Consider the following 19,835-nt stretch of genomic DNA (forward strand, 5'->3'; position numbering starts at 1 on the left):
TGCCTGTCCTCCCATGTCCCCTCCTGTCACTCCCCTGTCCCCTCCTGTCCTTCCATGTCCCCTCCTGTCCCCTCCTGTCACTCCCCTGTCCCCCGTGTCCCCCCGTGTCCCCAGGTGTCGCTGCCCTGTCCCCGTACCCGCAGACCCCGTGCGGGTGAGGAGGGCTCTGGAGCCGCGCTCTGCTGGGGCCTCTCTTGTCCGGAGAAGTCTGGGAGGGGAGCTCAGCAATCCCCACAGGAAGATCTCCATTACCCACGGAAATCTCGCCCGTCCGTATAAACACCTCAAATATCCACACAGATACCTCACAAAGGGCACCAGGAGTGTTGTTCCAGGCCCTTTCCAAGGAAGGGTGTTTTGGTATTTCCCCCTCTCCATCAGGGAACTCGCAATTCCTGTGTCCTCCTACATTTTTCCTGCAGTTCACTGTAGTCGTTGATGATCCTCTTTAAGATCTTCACTTTCTTGTTGGAGCTTCTGTCAACAGCATGGATCTTTTGCATCATCCCCCATGCCAAAATAAATCTTTACTCATCCTGCGGGATATTAATTCAAGGTACTCAGTATAATTTTTGCTCATACTTGCAGCAAAGAGAAGTGAAGGAGGGGGTTTATTGTTTGGTGTGTGTGTGTGCACTCAAATGTGTTTGCTCTGGGAAGTTTTAGTGTGTGTAAAATGGCACTGCTGGGAGGCCTGGCAGGGATGAATCCCAATTATCCATCATTAGTCCCTTTTGCCCTGTGACGTGCTCCAGAAAAGCATCAGAGTGCAGGAAAACAAATGAATGCAAGCTTAATTATACAGCCAACCCTCGCTGTTTTGGGGTCAGAAAATAAAAATATTCCTTTTGTGTCGACACGGCAATCTTTGCCCTTCGTCGAGGAATGAATGTCTATGAAAAGGAGATCTAAATCCAACTTATTTTCTCCTGCTAAATTTTTCCCAACACAATTCACTGAAGCGAGAGCAAAATGTAGGCAACCAAATTCTGCAGACTTCTAGAACGGAAAACAGTCTGCCAGGATAACGTCCCCTTACTAAAGCCCTGGGATTGAGGAAAATCAGCTGATTTCCAATGAGCTGGGACAGCTCTCTAGTGGATCCTGCCCACTCGTTCTCATGGCTCGTTTTCCTGGAATTCTTGTGTGCATCATTTGTGTAGCTCCATCAGGAGGGTTCATATTCCTTGCTCTCCCTGGAGAACAGATGAAATAGTTACAGTTTGCTTCTGAGCAACATCCAGCTTCCAGTATGAGATCCTGAGGACTTTGGAGAACTTTTGGTGGTGTGGATCATTTTGTTGCTCAGACATGCAGGCTTGAGTTTTTCTCTTTCCTCACACTGAGTCCCCACGCTTCTGATCTTGCTGTTACTAAAATGTGATCGGAATGAGAGATTTTTTTTCCAGCACTTCACTGAGAGGCTGAGGTGTTCTAGCATTTGTCAGGAGTGCTTTTCATCCCCATGGATCTCCCTAAGGACAGGGAACTTCTGGGATCATCTTCCCCACTGTGAAGACCAGCCATGAGCAGGAGACACATTGATCCTTAGAGTCCTGGAATATCTTCTGCTCTCGTTTTTCCTCCAGGGCTGTTGAGCTGCAGCTGAGCCAACAGCAGAGACAAAACCTGTGCAAAGCCACCCCGCAGGCTGAAGGTGCAATGTTTTCAAAACAGCCCAGGGAAGCCAATGGCTTGTTGTAAATTTGTCGGCATAAAACAAGACAATGGAAATAAAAAGCAAATAAAATATTTCAAACTTCATTTTAACACCTTTCATCAATGCTGAATTTCCATAATTGCTAAAAATAAAGTAGGAGTGGAGCAGAATAAGGTTCTCAAAGGAGAAAAAGAACAAAGTACTCCAATAGCAAAAAATAAAAATCCCTCACAAGTTGTTTTCCTGTGACTGAAACCGCACGTGAAATTGGGCCAGACATTCATGGTACAGCTCCCAGGGCTGAAGTGATACCTACCAAGTAGTGTTTTTTCACCATTTCCTCTCTGAATTCTTGAGTTCATTCCCTGGGCCCTCTGGGGGTGTGTGGGCTCCAAGCCCAGCCCTCATTTGCTACTGAGTGAACAGGACTCCGTTCCCATCTCAGGGCAGCCTCCTGTCAGGGAAAATTCCTTTAAGGAAATAGCTCTGGTCCTTCCCAAGGTGACCTTTCCCACTCCCACACTGCCCTACAATTTTACCTCTTTCCAATGCTGTAAGATTATAGGAACCCCAGGAACTCACAGTGTCTGCAGCGTCCCAGAGCAAGTTCCTAAAAACAAATGGGAACGTTTTCCTCCATTGGAAACTTGCATAATTGTCTTGTCTTTGCCAGCACCCCTTCAAATCTAGCAAGTTCTTCACAGAGCTTGGGCAGGGTTTTTTGGCTGAAGGCCCAAAAATTGGTGAGGGGCTGTCAGTAGCGAGTGCATGGAATGACAGGACAAGGGGGAATGGATTTCAACTGAGAGAGAATAGATTTAGACTGGATATTGGGAAGAAATCCTTCCCTGTGAGGGTGGGGAGGCCCTGGCACAGGTTGTCTAGAGAGAGCAGCTGTGGCTGCCCCATTCCTGGAAGTGTCCAAGGCCAGGTTGGATGGGGCTTTGGAGCAACTCAAACCCTTCTGGGCTTCTCTGAGCTCCTCAGCCTTTGAAAAAACTGACCAAGACCCAGATTCAAACATAGCCCATACACAGAAATGTGGCCTTTGGTATTTGGGAGAGGAATGTCTCCAGAGGGCAGACTCCACTCCCTCCCTGGGCAGCCAGCTCACCCCCAGAGCTGCTGCTGGGATTTATCCCTCAGTGCTGGAGCTATTTCAAGGCACGCTGTTTGCAGAGCTGCTCAAGGTGCTCAGCAGGCACAGCTCTGCCCCTGGCTCTGGTGACAGCCCTTCTGTCACTGCCTCGGAGCCGCCCGCTGCAGCCACACACAGCCTCCGCCTGCTGAACCCATCCAGAGATTAGATTTGATTACACAAGAATTCATTAGGATTATCTAATGATATTAGGCACCACTACTCTGCCAAATTCCTGATGAGTAATGGCTTGTAGTATTGCAGCCATGTAGGAAACCCATAAAACTCTGTTCTCTGACCTTCGCTTCAGTTCCTGAGTCACGGGCTTCAACTTCTGCATATCCTTGTTGCAGAGCCACAACTACAGCTCCTCTGGAGGTATTTTTAACGGAGAGCCAGTGCGGGGGGAGGTTATGTTGATTTCAAACCGGCTAATCTGGGCTTGTTCCCATTCATCAGCGTTATCCTGCTGCTGTAGGGAGGGAAACAAGCGAGGAGCTGGGCACCATTCCTACCTGTTACCCAGGGCAGCAGGCGGGTGTGGGTGAGAGTGAGCGGAGGGAAACGTTTCCTTCACCTAAATCCCAGTTCAAGTGATACAGTTGTTCTGCAGGCAAACATTGCACCCACCCCTGTGCTCTGGGTGCTGCCAGCCAGCCACAGAGGGCAGGAAAATTAGGGTGTAGCTGTGGGAAATCACCTTGGCTAATATTTAAGGGCAAATAATTGCACAGTACAGTAAATAAATGAAATGTTACTAATTCTTATTCTCTGCTGGTCATTCTGGCGGAAGTTGTGACGTCTCGTTAGTGATACCCCCATGCAGTAATTTTAGTGAAGAGGAAACCGTGACGCTCGCTATTCCCAGAGTTTGGAGCCGTTTCCTGCAGAGCCGCTGTGACTCTGCTCAGCCAAGGGCTCGCACCTGAGTCACGGCAGAGGTGACAGCACCTGTGCAGGCAGGTGCTCACCTCAGCCGTCACCTCCCCGCTATTCTGCGCTCCCCGAGTCGCGCTGACACCTGGTTTACTCAGTGTTTACTGCCCGCTACCCCCGCACGCTCGCCCTCCGCCCGATCCAGGGCTCTGTGCGGAGCCCCCGGGACCAAAACACATCCGCGTCCCCAGCCGGGGGGGTTCACTCCCATCACCGACAGCACGGACCCGGGGGTCCGTCCCCGTCACTGACCGCACGGACCGAGGGTGTCCGCTGCCCCCGCCCGGAGCGCGGCGCGGGGCACGCTGGGAGCTGTAGTCCCGGGGCACACCCACCCGCGGCGGCGCGGCGGCGGAAGGACTCGGTTACCCAGCGTGCCTCGTGGATTATTTAAGGCGCGGCGGCGGGCGCGGAGCGCAGTGACCATGTGGATGCGCAGCTGAGGCAACGGCGGGCGCAGCCTCCGGGAGCGGGACCGGGAGCGGGACCGGGAGCGCCGCCGGAATGGGGCTGCCGAGCCGTCCGTAGCCCGCCCCGCCGCCTCCGTAGCCAGGTACGGCCGGGAGAGAACGGGCACGGCTGTGCAGGGAGGGAGGGATGCGGTGAGTGGCCGTCGGGGCAGCCCCGTCCCGCAGCCCGAGGGATGCAGCCTGGTGCTGGGCGGGGATGCCCGGGGATGCAGCCCGTTGCTAGGCGGGGATACGCGGGAATGCAGCCCGCTGCTGTGCAGGGATGCGTTTCCGTGCTCGGCGGGGATGCCCGGCCGGCGCAGCCCTGGCAGGACCGGGCAGAGAGCCCTCCGCCCTCCCGGCGGGTCCCGCAGCGCGGCCGGCCCGCGGTCCCGGCCCCTGGACCACCGCGGGCTCGGCGGCGGAGCTGCGCGTCCGCTCCAACTTTCCCCGTGTTTTTGCCCCCGTGCTCGGGGCTCGGCTGCGAGGGATGTTTCGCGTTATGTAAACACTCGTGAGCGCCGATGGGGACTTGGCTATGGGCGATCTTCCTCTTAAATGGTCAAAAAGCGGGCAGCTGTGGGTGGATGTTTCGGAGGGTCCCGGTGACTGGCCCGACGGGCCAAATATTTGGCTGTTTCCTGGACTACAATAACTGGACTTCGGCGGGGGAAGGGGTGGGGGCACATGTGCATTCCCCATGCACGTACGTGGGATGTGCCATATAATCCCGGGCGGCTTCACGTCTTCGTGCCGAGTGCTGCGGGTTGCTGGGGGCTGGCGCTGCCCCGAGGCTCCCCACGGGCTCCCTGTGCCTGCTGCTGTGCGGGGCTCCGGGGGCTTTTCCCCGCGGGGAAAATGCGAAAATGCTCCGTGCAGCGGGACCAGCTGAGGCTGCCTCAGCCTTTCCCCTCCCTGCCGCAGGTGGGTTCGCTCTGGCCCCCGGGAGTTTGTCTAAAAAGACTCCAACAGGTGAAAGGTTTGAGTTGGATTTATTGCCGTGCAGCGGTTCTGTGCCCGCTCAGCCACGGATGGATCGGGCTGCGGTCCTGCCGCTCACAAATCAGGAAGGGAGAACGCGGCTAATACAATCCAGATCTTTGCCTGATGAAGATTTAGTGGCTGCAAGTCGTGTGCGGACTAGCGTGCGTGGGAGCCGTTGGTTTTATGTATTAGCGAGCGTCGGTACCTGTGCGTGTGTCCAGTCATTTGCCTTTGAGGTTCTTTTCCTGGACTCAGAAACGTGCCTGGTGTATCCCAGGAGTTGCAGACCTGTTGAGCCGGAGCATTGGCTGACTCGCAGCCCAGGCCAGAGGCCCGTGCTGGAGCTGTTTTCCTTGCAGGGCTCAGCTGTGTGAGTGTGGGAATGCCATGTGAGGCCAATATCCCTTCCTTTCCACTCAGTGCTTCCTCTGTGGCCGAGTTAATGGGCCATCAGGCGCTGGATTTCTCGTTGGTTTCTTTTCTGTACCTTAATTTACGCCAATTTCCTCGCACAGCAAGTTTTCCAGGGTCTAAATGCCTGGTGGTTTTGCTGGTGTAAGTGCCTGAAGCAGTAACAGCGTTGCAGGGTGGTGTGGCTGGAGCAGAGCTGTGGCTGCCCAGCTCTGGCTGTTCAATGAGTGGAGAAAGCTGGTGGCATTGATAAGGCCAAAAAATTCAGGGTTAACAGGACACTTGGTGAAACAAACGTGGAGATTGACCACTGTGAGTTACAGCAGCTTGAGCTGGTGAGAATGCTCGGTAATGCTCAATGTGCCTGAACAAAAAAAAAAAAAAAGGAATCACTGTGAAAATAAAACCACAGTTCCAGTGTGTTTCAAAACAAGCTGATGCTGAGCTGATTATTTCTAATGTTTTCTTTAAACCGCCTGTTGTTTGTCAATAGTAGGGGTTTTTCTTGTTAAAATACCTTCTTTCCCCAAGATTAAAGTGTTTGCTTAGATGAAATGTTTTTTTCCCCCCCATCTGCTTGTTTTGAAGTGTTGATTAAGCCTTGCAAATGGTTTCTTCTTACAGGGTTTCACAAATTAGGAAGTAAACAAACAAGAGTAACTTTGGCTTGCCTTTGCAATCATGGGGTGGAGCTTAGCTCGGGGAAATGGTTTTTATGAGATGTGCTAATCCTGAACACCATCGTTGGAGGGTGGAGGAGGCCTTGGTGGAGAGCACAGGAGGGGGACATTTGGTGTGTTTCTTTGATGGTGGCTGGTGGAGCTGCTGGTGTGGATGAACAAAGCTGTCCTGGGGCTGATGAACAGTCCCAGGGGGTGTAAGGGGCAGTTGTGATCTCTGGTTGTGACGGAGAAGCGTAATTTTGGGAGGAATTCTTCGCTGAAGGGGCTGCCTAGGGAGGTCATGGAATCCCCATTGCTGGAGGTGTCCAGGGAGCACTTGGAGGTGGCACTCAGTGCTCTGGGCTGGGGACAAGGTGGGGACTGGGCACAGCTTGGACTCGATGATCCTGGAAGTCTTTTCCAGCCTCAGTGGTTCTGTAACATGATCTTATCCCACAGCACCATCAATCCTCTCATGTTCCCCCAACAAACCTGTTTTGGAGCGGCACAGTCTGGAAAATGCTTGAATTGAGTTAAAGTGAGGAAATAATCTCAAGCCCTGGGAGCTGACAAGTGAGGCTGGTGCAGCTTAGAGGGAGACTTGCAAACCACAGTGTCCTGCTGTTGGGTGGTGTGAGGTCTTGGTCTGATTTTGTAGTAACTCCTCTGGTAAAGACAGCCCTGAATGTTCCTGACTGTGTGGTAAGCACAAGAACGGGGCAGCTGTAGGGGTGGCAGGTTTGGGGTGAATTTTGGGGGTCCGGCTCCTCCAGTACTGTGTGTGTGCCAGAGAAAAGGGAACAGTCCCAGGGGTGGTCCAGAAAGTCTGTTCTGGAAGCTCCTTTTGGCTGCTTCTGGTCAGAGGAGCTGGTCTCTCCTGGTAAATTGCTGAAATGGACAGCGTTGAGGTGGAACTTCTTGTTCAGTGCTGTCAAGCAGGCTTAAAGCAGATCCCAGATATCCCGAGCCCTCCTCTGGTACCTGCCCTTGAGTTGGAGCCATCAGAAGAGCAGGTGCTGCTTGTTCTGAGGAGCTCTCAGAGCAGGTGTAGCTGCTCTTGGCCACCTGGGCTTGTTTGTGCCCAGCTGGGCAAGAGAGCAGTGCCAGCTGAGCTGTCCCAGCACTGGTGTGGCATCAGGACCAGGGCAGTGCCTGTCCCTGCACTGGACACTGCTGGGGCAGCTCTGGGACCCCCAGTGCAAGAAAAACATGGAGAGGCTGGAGCGTGTCCAGAGATGGGAATGGAGCTGGAGCACCGTTGGGGTGCTGGGGAGGCTCAGCCTGGAGGAGAGGAGGCTTGGGGGGATCTTCTGGCTCTGCTCAACTCCCTGACAGGCGGGGACAGCCCAGGGGGTCAGGCTTTGCTCCCAGGGAACAGGGGCAGGAGGAGAGGGAACAGCCTCAGGCTGTGCCAGGGCAGGCTCAGGTTAAATATTAGGGAAAATCACTTAAGAGAGTAGTCAAGCATTGAAATGGGCTGCCCAGGGAAGCAGTAAGGTTCCCATCACTGGAGGTGTTCAAAGGTTGAGCAGATGTGGCTCTTCCATGATTCTGGCTCCTCTCTTGACTGTACTGTCCTCAGTGCGCAGCCAACTCCTTTGGAATATCGGCTGAGTCAACTTGCAGAGTGTTCTGGGACTCTTTGAGACATTATTACCCCATAAATACAAGACAGTTGTAGTTGTAGGATTGTTTTAAAGCCAGGAGGAATCTCAGGTTCCCGTGGGAGGTGGGATGAGGGTAGTGGCTCTGTAGTAGCTGGTAGACGAGCTGCTGGCTCGCCCGTGGGTGAGTGTGAGGGAAGGCGGCCTCACCAAAGCAGCTTATGGAGACCAAAGGGTTTAGAGGCAGAAAATCATGTGCTGCTAGAAAGTTATGTAAATGTAACATCTCTGTCACAATGAGACCGTGGTGTAAATCCTGAGTCCTAAAAATCTGCATTACTGTACGTCCCAAATTAGTTTTCTTGTGCTGAGATAGCAGCAGAGGCTGAAGGTGCTTGGGTGGCCTGGAGCCTTTGTTTTGTGCTGTTTGTGTGTGATGATGCACACGGGGAGTCAAAAGCTGCCCGGTTTGATCCAGTGGCCTGTGCAGGGTGGGGGCAGGTGCTGCTTTAGAGAGTGGAAGAGCAGTGGAGGGTGTCCCTGTGCTGCAGGGCGGGATGCTGGCTGTGTCCAGGGCTGTTCCAAGTGATTCCTGTGCTCTTCTGCTGAGCCTCCTCTCCTGGAGGCTGCCGTGGGAGGCAGGGTGCCAAACTGCACGAGCTTTGATCTGGCTCGATATTCCTGTCTAATTCCTGCTCCCCATGGACACTACGGAAGCACTACAGCAATTACTGCCTGGTTCTCTGTCTTGGCATGAGCGGGCAGTGGTGGGGGTTGGAGGCAGATCGCTTTTTCCAGGGTGCTGCAACTACTTGTTAGATGGGCAGAGGCACCCAGGGGCTCCTCGTGTGGCTCTTGCTTGTGCTGTACCTGTTGAGAAAATACATTTCCAGGTCTTCAGGGCAGTTGTGGTTTATGGGGTCAAATTTGCTCAGAGAAGCCGTGGCTGCTTCATCCCTGGAAGTGTCCAAGGCCAGGTTGGACAGGGCTTGGAGCAACCTGGGGTAGTGGAAGGTGTCTCTGCCCATGGCAAGGGGTGCAATGAGATGATCTTCAAGGTTCCCTCCAACCCAAACCATTCTGGGATTCTGTTCTGTGAAAAAGATGAAATGGAAACTGCAGGAACTGAAATTCAGGCGAGGAAAGCTGCAACATTCAGCTGTGGATTCTGAGCTCAGAGGAGTTTCATTTTTCATGCTTGTGGTTTTGGTTGAGCTTGTCAAAACTTGGATCAGAACTTCCTAGCAGCGTTCTGTGGAGAATAAAATGTCAGTTGATATCTGAGCAAGTTAACCCTCTGGAGCGAGAAGTGGGTTGGAAATGTGCATGGAAGTCTGTGTTATTTGGGGATTTGCGGCTTGTGGCAATGTAATTGCATCCTCACGTGCCAGAACGCCAACGTGAAGAGCGCTGCAGGAGGCTGAGTGTTCAAATGTCACTGATAATCTTCCCTGGAGTTGTCCAAGGCCAGGCTGGACAGGGTTTGGAGCAACCTGGGATAGTGGAAGGGAGTGGAATGAGATGATCTTTCAGGTCCCTTTCAAGCCAACCCAGTCTGTGACTGACCATTTGGCTGCAGAGATGATCAAAGGAGGGGGAATAGCTCTGAGAAATGGAAATGCCAGATGTTTCTGGGTTAGCATGCGAGGTAATGCCTCTGCCTTGGGAGTAATGTGATGCTGAGCTCAAAGGGAAGAGGCTTGCCTGGTTGAACCCAGTGTCACAATGGACACAGGCAACTCATCCTCTCCTCATCCGGTGCATGATGTCGGTGGTCAGAAGATGATGATAATCTCTGAGGATGCGCACGGAAGGAATTTCTGATCATAGTAGGCCAAAAAATGGCTGCTGCCCAAAGGCTGTGCTTTGTTTTTTATTTTATGTGGAATTATTTAGTACAGTTTTGCATGAAACTTGTATAAACATTTCTTTTGTGCCTTGGCCCATGCTGTCCACTTCTCCAGAAATTCCGCAATCTGCCAAGAAGTTGTGAAGAAGAAAGCTTTGTTTGCAGTCCAGCTCTGTCCCATCTGCATCCCGCTCCAGGAAGAAACACATGGCCACAGATCCAGACACTGACCTCAGCTGATGGTGCTCGATCTGGAGGGTTAATTGCAACCTTCTGATTGAGATAACTCCGCAATCCTCGGCTGCTCCTCTGTGAAGCGTTCAGTAGATTCATGCTCGTGGGTGGTTCAGGATTTGGAACCTTTGCCTTCTAGAAAATTACAGTTGGGAGGCCAACAGGTACAAGTCAGCCTGGGAACTGGAGCCTTCATCTGTAAAGGAGCCCGGCCCAGCAGGGGCTTTGGAGCTCAAAGTAGGTCCCCTGGCCACCAGTGGCTTCTCCACACGTGCTCATCATGTGCTGGCAGTGGCTCCTCCTCTTGGGCTGGTTGTCCTGGGCGCGGAGGTTTTATCCAGAGAGCCGGGAGCCAGCGCAGGTGTCCGGGAGGGACGAGCGGCGCCCACGGGAGGAGAGTCCTGCCTCGGGGACAACGCCGGCCCTCGGAGCCTGCAGGAGCTGCCCAGCAGGACGGAAGCTTTGGCTTCACTGCCAGAGGGGACCCAAGCGTGCCGGGGGCCGCCCTGCCAAGCCCAGCCCTGGAGACCGACAGCGGGCCCGCCATGGAGGAGAGGGAGCCCCCGCCGAGGTGCGGTACCGGAGAGGGGACAGGGCAGGGGACCTGCTGGGGACAGGGGCGTGGAGGCTGGTCAGGGGACAGGCAAGGAGACTGCAGTGCTGAGTTTGGGCGGTGCTGTGCTTGCTGAGGAGTGCAGTGGGTTGATATTGGGAGCAGGAACCAGCCGCTGCTGTGGTGAACCCTCAGTAGGTCCCTGGCCACGCAAAGTGACATTGGGACTGCTCTGTACCCTCTTCTTCTTCCCTGGCCATCTTTGTTCCTTGGCCAAACTCCAGTTGGTGTAATCAACCAGGCTTGCTCTCTTTCCCCATGACATTGGTTGTCCTGGTCCTTTTTGGCATGTTCCAGCTCTCTCCTGATAGAAATCCGCTGGAAAACATTGTGTGCTCGCAGGGGCCTCGTCCAGAGGCTGACGTCCAGGCTGCCTCCTCCCAGCAGGGCTGGAGCCAGCAAGGATGGACTTCAGGAAGTATCAGCTTCAGTAAGTGCTCCTTACTCTTAATGGGATTAAAAAGATGCTGTCAGGTCGTACTTGGTTTGGAACACAAAAAATGGTATTTTTCCCCTGACAGTGTGTCTCTAATAGATCTTCTTTTTCCAGCTGTCTGCAGATGCCTGCCAATAGGACCTGTCAGTTGTGTTCCTTACCCCAGTCAGTGGCTGCTGTGTAAGGGATTGCTGTCAGCGTGTAACTCCTGTGCTTTTGATCTGAATTTTCTGTAACTAGCTTGTCTGGTTGCACTGGGCAAATAATTAAAATTAAAAAAAAAAGGCAGGTGCCCTTTCTAAGGAGAAAATGACATTGTGCACGTTTGCTTTCCTGTACTGAGGTTTTATTGAGGTTAAAGTTACCGAAATGAGTTGCTTTATCTGTTCCCTTCAACTGCTGCTGCACCGATGAAATAGTAACTTCTGAACAAGTTTGTCACTGATATGATAAAAAAAAAATCTCTTTATCTGTGAAGTGGCAAATAGCATGAATAGAACGTAATTAACTCGGCCATCGTCTCGCTGTGCGAATTTACACTCCTCTTCCGAATTATTTTGAGAGGAAGGGGAAGCGTGTGCTCGATCAGATGTGCAGTGAGACTGATGTCCCTCCTGGGAGCAGAGGGGAGTGTGGGCTGGTGGATGGGGATTCAGGAGACCTGGATTCCGGTGTCTGACCTGCTGCACGTCCTTGAGAAAGTCACAGCGCTCTGCTGCTCCCTCCTTCCCCTCTTCCCCAGCCTCCATCTTGCCTGCTCAGCCTGGAAATTGGGGGGAGGAAAAAACAAAAAAATCCGCTGCGTTTTCAGCGTCGGGAGGAGAAATAGTTTGTCTGAGAAAAGTGCATTTCTCCCCCTTAATCTAACGGTTCATCAGCAGCCCATGTGTGGCAGAGAGCAGCCTCCTGGACATGAAAGGTTGCAGCTGAAGGGGAAAACAAGATCCTGTGGTAGATAAATGTACTGCACTGATGGGTTTTTTTCTTTTTAAGGTGTAATCTCTGAAATGGAACTCCATGTGCAAAAAAAACCGAGCAGTGCTGAACTCTGCCAGCACCCAGTGCTGTCCAGGAGCTGGGTCCCACTGCAGGTGTGGGAGGATCCCGGTGTTCAGGGCCCGCTCCACATCCCCAAAATCCCTTTATTTGCCTTTCCCTGGCGAGTGCAAAGAGCTCCTTTTAGATCTGCTAAGTCAGAAGCTTTGCAGATGACAGAGCTCCGTCCTCAGCCCCAGCATGGTGATTATTCACTGGGTGAGCTTTTAAATAAAGCACTTCCTCCCTTCTTTGGCTGCTTTAATGGGATTCTTAGGAATCTTTCTTAGCCTCCTGAGGGAGGAAAGCTTCCCTTTTTCTTTTTTTTTTTTTAACTGAAATAAGAATGAGAAACATCAGGTTTGGGTTCTGATTTTTCAAGTTACCTGCACGTGTGAAAATACAGCATGCTCTGTGTGTTACCCCAAAAAAACACATGAAATCTTGGTTTAGTCTATAGGACCAGATTTTCAGCCAAGTAATCTTGTAAAATTTGGATTTACCAGATTATCTAGGCACTGGATTTTCAGTATAATGCAGGGCTTGGTTGCATTTAAAAAATGTTAATTTACCTGGCCTAATTGACCAATATTAATGACCCGATTCCATTTAATTGAAACACAGGCTTACCTGGTCTAGGGGGTTCTCAGATCTGTTTATTTCTGGCTGATTCTGCTTATGCCATTAAGCAGTTCTTTGTGTTTGCTTCTTTGTTGTCTCTCCACCCTTAAACTCTGGTCTTGTTTCTGTCAAAAACTGAAACAGAATTAAACTTTCACTCTGGAATTTCCTGTCGGCAGTAATGAAGTCGAAACACTTGAAGTACAGTTTGAGATTCTATTCTTAAACAACTGAGATAGTGAAAAAGACTTCGATAGAGTGCTGCTCCCGTTTTGGTAGCAGTACGTGTAAAATTGCCAGTGTTTATTGAATTGAACGCTAAACCACAGTCAAAAATCCGCCAGCAGAGACCTGAGTGCATCCTGGGACTGCAAGGCACAGCAAGGAGCTTTTTTTTTGGCTCTAAACAAACATCATTAGAAGCATCTTAGACGCAGCAGTTTGTATCCCAGTTGCTGGGAATCAAACAGTCGGCAACAAGACACATTTTGCGCTTGTTTATTTTACAAACAAGGATTTGCAGAATTAAAATCCCACGCGAGGCAGACGTGTGAGACGTGAATTCAGGGAAGTGGCTTCGGATTCCGTGAAAAAGCCTTTTCCCAAAGGCCGGGGATGAGGAATGGCAGCGCAGGGATGTTGTCACAGACAGTCCCCGTCAGGAGGGACTTCAAACGGGGCCTTGACTCGGCTCTTCAAGGAAAGCAAACCTGCACTTGGAACCTGTTTTTTTTCTGATTTAGCATCGGGAGCGAGACGAGTGATGGGAGGAATTAGCGCGGAGTGTTTGCGGAGCAGTTGCCTTTCCCATTTTGGGGGTTCCAAAAGGCAGCTGTCTCACCGAGGTGTTTGCTGTTGAGCAGTCAGTTTGATTTTCGCAGTGTTTCCACTGTTCATCCTGCTTTTACTGCCCGGTGTGGAAATGTGTTTGCGTGAGGAAAAGGGTTGAATTTCAGGGGCTATGTTAAGCTTATCCTGGCTTATTCAAGGCCATTAGGCTGAGCATATGCTCTGCTTGTGCCCTAAAACACAACAGAGTCCTGAGAGCTGGTGGGAACCGTTCTGGGTCTGCAGAGCTTCTCCTTGGGTTTGGGGGACAAACCGTGGTCAAAAGCTTGTACAAACCCTTATTTTTGTTTCAGAACCGGTTCTGTTCAGTCCTTTTTGCTGTAGGAAAAGCAGCTTGTGTTGGAGAGACACACCAGATAATCTGCAGTAAGAGATAATCAGGACTGAAGAACCCCAGAGCTGTGTCGCTTTCTGTCCAGTCAGGAAATCAAACCCGTGGTGGTGTGGTGCAGATTTGTGCTCGCCAGAGCAGGAGGGGAAAGTCCTGAAACTCCTGGTTTTCCTGGGTTTAATTCTCTGCCTGGATTTAGCTCATGCATGTTCAGATCCAGCCCCATAGAGCAGAGCTGGCTGGAAAGCTTGTGCGTCAGTTCCTTGAAATTCACGTGAAATTCAGCAGATTTTTGCATGTTTGTTTATTTATTTTAGCCAGTTTCTTAAACACAAACTTGGTTTTTTTTTTCCCTCTGCAGATAAACTGTATATAAAACATACAGAGACTTTGATACAGTCATAAAGAAACAGTCACCAACTTAATTATAAAAGTTCAGGCTTTCAGGGCTTAAAGTACCGCAGAATGTGTTCGTATCTCAGGAATTTTTTGATGTCTGTGGGCAGATGCAGTTAACTTCTCAATGTACAGTCCACTTTTAGTTCACGTTTCTTTTGTAGCCTGGCGAGTCCTCCTGTTAAAATTAGACCCTTCAGCTTAGTGGGAAAAGAGCATTATTTTTAAAGCTTGGGTTGCTGCTGTGGACGTTGCTGCCACCTGAGTTAAGCTGCTTGGAGAAACCTGACTTATCAGTGCTTCATCTTTGATTTTTTTTTTTTTTTAAGTGGATTTACCTAGAGGGAATCTTGTTTTCCTGCAGTGTTTAAGGGGAAGAGGAGGACAATGCTCCCTGGGTAACGCTGCCGTGTTTCAGCTGGGACGGGATGAATTTCCTGCAGGACTCCCCTCTGGCAAGGCTGTGAGAGTGCCATTAAAACTGGGATTATGCACAGAACAACTGCAAGTGTTCTCTTAGGGCCGTCCCCTGCTCTAGCATAAATCAATTGCTCTTGGCACCGGCATATCTAAAATAAATAAATAGCGGGGTAATGGTTGTGTTTGTCTAGGGAGCACAATTGCCTTGTTGAGCAGCGTGATTGTGCCGTACCCATGAGAGGCAGGTACTGGGAGGATGTGGAAATCCTCCTGTGCTGCACTTGCAGGGAGTTCTGCTGGGCAGCCCTGTCTGGTGAGTGCCTTGGGGAGGGAAGTGTCCCCTCCGCAGCCGGGGGGACACGCAGGGATGCTCTGACTGATGTGTCCAGGAGCAAACCTGTTCTCCTCAGTGCCTGTGCTGTCAACTTGGCATAAATGTGCCAAGGCTGACAGGTTTTTACTGCCTCCGCTTCTGGCTGGTCCTGCTGAAGAAAATAATCAGTAGTGACCCCTGGAGAGGTCTGATTTTGGGAGGATTAGGGTGGTCAGCCGTTGTTGAGGGCATCTATTAGAAAGAAATGATTTTCAAGCTGGATACCTGGGAAGTTTGCTCTTGAAAACTTCCTAATTTTACTTTTTGCTTCACATTTCCCAGTTGTCAGAGATAGAAAATCCTCCATTTGAGGTGGCTGCTCATTTGGTGTTCGATGCCAATAACTGGAGTGACTTTGTTAGTCCCTTGTGAGGAGACTGTAAAGAGCTTTGAAGCTAAATCAGTGTAGCAATGATTCTCTTCCCCTGAACGTGGGGAGGCCTGTGGGGTCACTGAGTCCCTTCTCCATCTGCCACTCCAGCGTGTTCCTGAGCACTGGCCAAGCTGAGCAGGAGCATTTGTAGGGAGAAATGTCAGGGGGACTGGCTTTGGCCGGTAAAGAATAGATGTAGGCAGTTCTCCTTTTGGCTGTGGGGAAGCCTGAGGATAAATCGGTATTTTATAAGAGTGGGAATTGGCTCCCTGCTTCCCGAGCTGGTGGAGCATCTCCTGGTGTGTTGGAGATGACATCACACTGCTGGGTGCCAGAGCAGTATTCAGAAATGCAAGAGCAGGGGAAGTGAGGATTTACATGGTGATTAATCCTCGCCTAAGCCTTGGGAAACAAGGTTATTGCGGCCAGATCAGCCCTTTGTAAAGCCTGACTCGGGCAAAGCTGGAATTGTGAGGAGCGCAGCTCTCCTGGTTGGGAGAGGCTGGGATCCCAGGCTGCACCCCAAAGCCAGCCCTGCAGTCATGAATTTTTTTTGCAAGCTCATCCAGAAATTCTAAGGGTGATCTGGTGAAGAACCCAGCAGCTGAATTCACTGAACTGCTGCCAGGCTCAACACCACCTCTCTGCTATCCAGAGCTCTGTGATGGTTTGGGTAAAGGTGATCAACATTTTATTAGTGGAATTGTCAGAAGAGCTTGTTTTAGGGGTTTGCACTATCACGATCTGTCAGTTACAATATCACGGCGTGCTGGGGTCTTCCTTGGTGAAGAAAATGTAAGAACATTGAGGCTGTATCTTGGAAAGTGATGCAGGAGTTTCCTTGTCCATCCCCGAGCCTGGTTTAGGTCAATGGTCTGTGATTTTTTTAAAATTTTTTTTTTCTAATGGAAGTCAATAATTTTGACCTTCACCTTCCCTTGGGAACAGCTCTGGTGAGCAGCTGCCTCTTGTGAGGAAAAAGCAATTCCCCTCACGGCCTGGGAAGGAAACCTTAATGCCATTGCAGAAGGGGTTAATTTGAAAGTAATCCATGGGTTTTGTTGGCTTAGACAGCTTTTGCTTTGGACTGTGTTAATTCAGGGCTGAGCCTCATTTCGAGGGATGAAAAGTTTTTTGGTCTGAAGTTGGTAGTTTAACATCCAAGTCAGGAAATGGGGAAAGTTGTATTTCCAGTGCTGCTAATTCAGTCCCTCTGCATATTTCTGTGTGTTCCACGGCATCGATCTGAAAATAGGTAGCAGCATTTTCCTGTCCACTTACCAAGGAGGAATGGGAACAAACTGTGTAACTTCTGTGGCTGAAGGACTTGGCATTTAACCAACAACCTGGAGCCAGAGGGTTTGGGTTTGTGTGCACCCAGATTTGATTCCAGAGATGAGACCCCTTTACCTCCATGTCAGCCTGGCCTCTTATCTCTTGGCTTTCCTGGGTTTGGTTTTCACTGTACCAGTGGCACAGATGTACAGGGATAGAATGTCAGTGGTGTGCTTTGATTTAATAATAATGGAAGTTGTTATTGTTGTTCCCAGCAGCACAGATCCTTTGGGAGTGAGGAGGGAGAGCTGGTTGGAGTTTTTAAGAAGCGTAACTTCAGGTTTTCATTGCCCTTTCATAGCTGCAGACGTCCCCCTTTTAGATCTCCATGAATTTGTCCTTGTTGAGCTCCAGCCTTGCCTGACAACCTGATCCTTATGCTTTTGGTAAACAAGATAATGTCCAGGGAAAGGGGATATTTATCCCTGGACACTGGGATAAATGCTCTGGAATAAGCAGAATTTCCTGCTGCCCAGTTCTCCTGCTCTTAGGCCGTTCAGAACCTCTCTGGGTGTGATGGGGGGAGAGGGTGGAAGTGTTTTGGGTTCTTTTTCCTTCCCCCAGCTGTGGGAGCGTGGCCCTGGGCACTGTTGGCTGGCGGGGCTCACAGCCTGCCGGGAGGAGCAGCTTGGATGAGCCTTGGTGCTCCTGCTGTTTGAAAACCTCCAGCACAGGAGCTGGTTGGGCCTTTTTGAACTTGGTGATCAAACAGCAGGGCTTGGGAGGATCTCCAGGAAACCAGAGAAGGGGCTTGGAAAAGATGCCTTTGAAAATCTGTTCCATTGGGGTTTTTTATCCGGGCTCACGTTGCCTCTTTGTTGCTGTGGCAGATTGAAACTCTGGATTCTATGGGATTTTTTCCTCTATTTATTGAAGTGACAGGTGGGTCCTGTGTCATTTCGACTTGGGGCTTTAGAGAAAATAGTTCTTAATACAGTGGAAGCTGGCAACACTCAGTGTCTGTCTCCTCAGTGTTACATTTAAGCCATCTATTTTAAACCCAGGATTGAAGTATTACTGATTTCACAGGGATTTGGTTTCCTGATAAAGCATTCGACTTTGAAAAATCTTAATCTTTATGTTTTTACATGCGAAATCTGTTACCAGGCATGCTGAATGGGTCTTCACCTAATTCTGGTTTTACCTTTTCTGGTGTCAGCAGGAGGCTGCTGGTGTCGTGTCAAAGTTTTGGCGTGACCAAAAAACGTTGCCGTGAATCGGGTCAATATTTTGAATTTCTCAGGAGCACCATTCCAGCACAAAGGAGAGCCTTTAAAGGATGCTTAAACCTGTATTTAATTCTGGCAAAGAAATGCGCTTTCGATACAAATACGCCTTGAACTGAAGCAGTCCCCTTTCCCCCTGGCAGGTGGGATGGGTTGCTACAGCTGAAATCCAGCAAGCTCTGGGATCAATGCCTGCCTGTGAGCCAGTCCCACGTGGAATGGATGCCAGTAGCTGCTTGTTTTTCCCCTGGTTTATTTTTCCAAGCGAGCACTGCTGGGTTTTCTTTGATACCTGAAATTCCACTGCGAGAAACTTGTTGGGTTTTTCAAACAAACCAGCAATCAAAGGCAAAGGGTCCTGTTGCTGTAACCTCGGGTAGCTGCACCAAGGAGTTCTGCCTGATTGATGTTGTGCTTTCTTCTTTCTTCTTTCTTCCAGGGGCAATAAGCCAGAGATGACTGACAAGATGTCGAGCTTCCTTCATATTGGAGATATTTGTTCTCTCTATGCAGAGGGCTCAACAAATGGATTTATTAGCACTTTGGGGTAAGAACAGCTGTTCTCTTGTATTAAAAACACCCTAAGAAGGACTAGCAGGGCTCAGCCAGCTCTCCTGAGCCTGATCCCAGGGAATACTGGCTAAAACAAGGGAGTTTTATGGATCAATTCGGCCCTACATTTAAAAATGGCCTAAAGGGAATATGGCAAGGTAGATTTTGGGAGGCTGGAGAGTGCATCAATGGCTGTGGTGCAGTTTTGTCCTTGGTGGGGAGGAGGAAGAACCTTGGCAGGTGAAGGGGTAGAGGGGGGATGAATGCAATCCAATGATTTTCATGTCGTTGTCTGTCCCGTGTCCATCCGTGTGTCCCGTCCTGTCCCTCCCTGCCCCTTCCCCCAGTCAGGGATGAACAGACCCCAGTGCACTCTGCTGACTGCACAAAGGATGTCCCATAGGCAATGGAAGTAGTTTAAAAAAAAATAAATCTATATCTAACCAAAAAAAAAAAAAAAAAAAAAAAAAAAAAAATCAAATCCCCAAGCCAAATGGTTTAAGTACCAATAACTCACCACTGCAGCTAGTTTGGTCTTGAAACTGAGGTTTAATATGAGGTTTCTCCTGCAAACAAAATTGTTTTTCTCCTATCGGAGGAGAACATGTTTTGACCCTCGTGCTTTGCCAGAGCTCTGGAGCTGCAGTGGGAGCCGTGTTGTGCCAGCTCCTGCCCTGGGCACGCTTCCCACAGAGCCCCTTTGTGCTGCCTTCCCCAAGGACACGGAGCAGGTGCTGTGGAGCAGGGAGAAGTGAAAGCTACTCCATTAACCCGAGAAAGTAGCTTTTCACGTGGGGAAAGGGACGAGTTGGCAGAGCAAAGCCACGGGATTGGAAAGCAGCTCTGAGGAGGGCCAGGGAATGCTTGATCCTGCTGAGGAGGAACCTCTGCAAACATCTGGGTGCTGTTGGGGTGAGAAGCTGCAGGAGCACCTCTGGCCCCTGTTCCCGTGTGGCCCACGAGGGGCACGCACACAACCTGCTCTTTCTCATTTCCAGTAGCCCTAAGGGCCTCAGGGTGGGTACAGTCACAGCACATTTTTTTGCTGCCTGCAGTCCAGATGCATCTGCTAAATGGAGCTCCCAAGCAGGGTACAGAGACAGCATCCTGGTAAGTGCCTCGGCAGGAAACGATGGGCTGGAATCTCACCTGAGTGACTCCAAACTAACTTGTAGGTTTAGTCCTCTAGCCATTAGGATTCTGGAAAATAAGGGGGCAGAGAAGGAAGCAGACACTGAAGATGCACCATGATCTATTATAGGAAAGAGAAGAAAATATGGGATGCTGCCAGGAAGGAAAGAAGGTATGCTAAAAGCAAGGGATGTAGTAAGTAGGGTTGGTCGAATAG

The 19,835-nt window shown here is 50.4% G+C and overlaps 1 protein-coding gene across 1 annotated transcript in view; it reads left to right on the top strand.

The window, feature by feature from the left end:
* Positions 1-4,164: 4,164 nt before the first annotated feature.
* ITPR1 (inositol 1,4,5-trisphosphate receptor type 1) overlaps positions 4,165-19,835 on the top strand; it is a 158,615-nt gene continuing 142,944 nt past the window's right edge. Inside the window, exons 1-2 of the mRNA XM_066195842.1 lie at positions 4,165-4,287; positions 18,375-18,482. Coding sequence (XP_066051939.1) covers positions 18,391-18,482 — 92 coding nt within the window. The 5' untranslated portion in view covers positions 4,165-4,287; positions 18,375-18,390. The remainder of the gene's footprint in view (positions 4,288-18,374; positions 18,483-19,835) is intronic.

Source organism: Chamaea fasciata, unplaced genomic scaffold (genome assembly GCF_029207755.1).
Source record: "Chamaea fasciata isolate MVZ Bird 193981 ecotype frontalis unplaced genomic scaffold, bChaFas1.0.hap1 SCAF_13, whole genome shotgun sequence".
Lineage (NCBI taxonomy): Eukaryota > Metazoa > Chordata > Aves > Passeriformes > Sylviidae > Chamaea > Chamaea fasciata.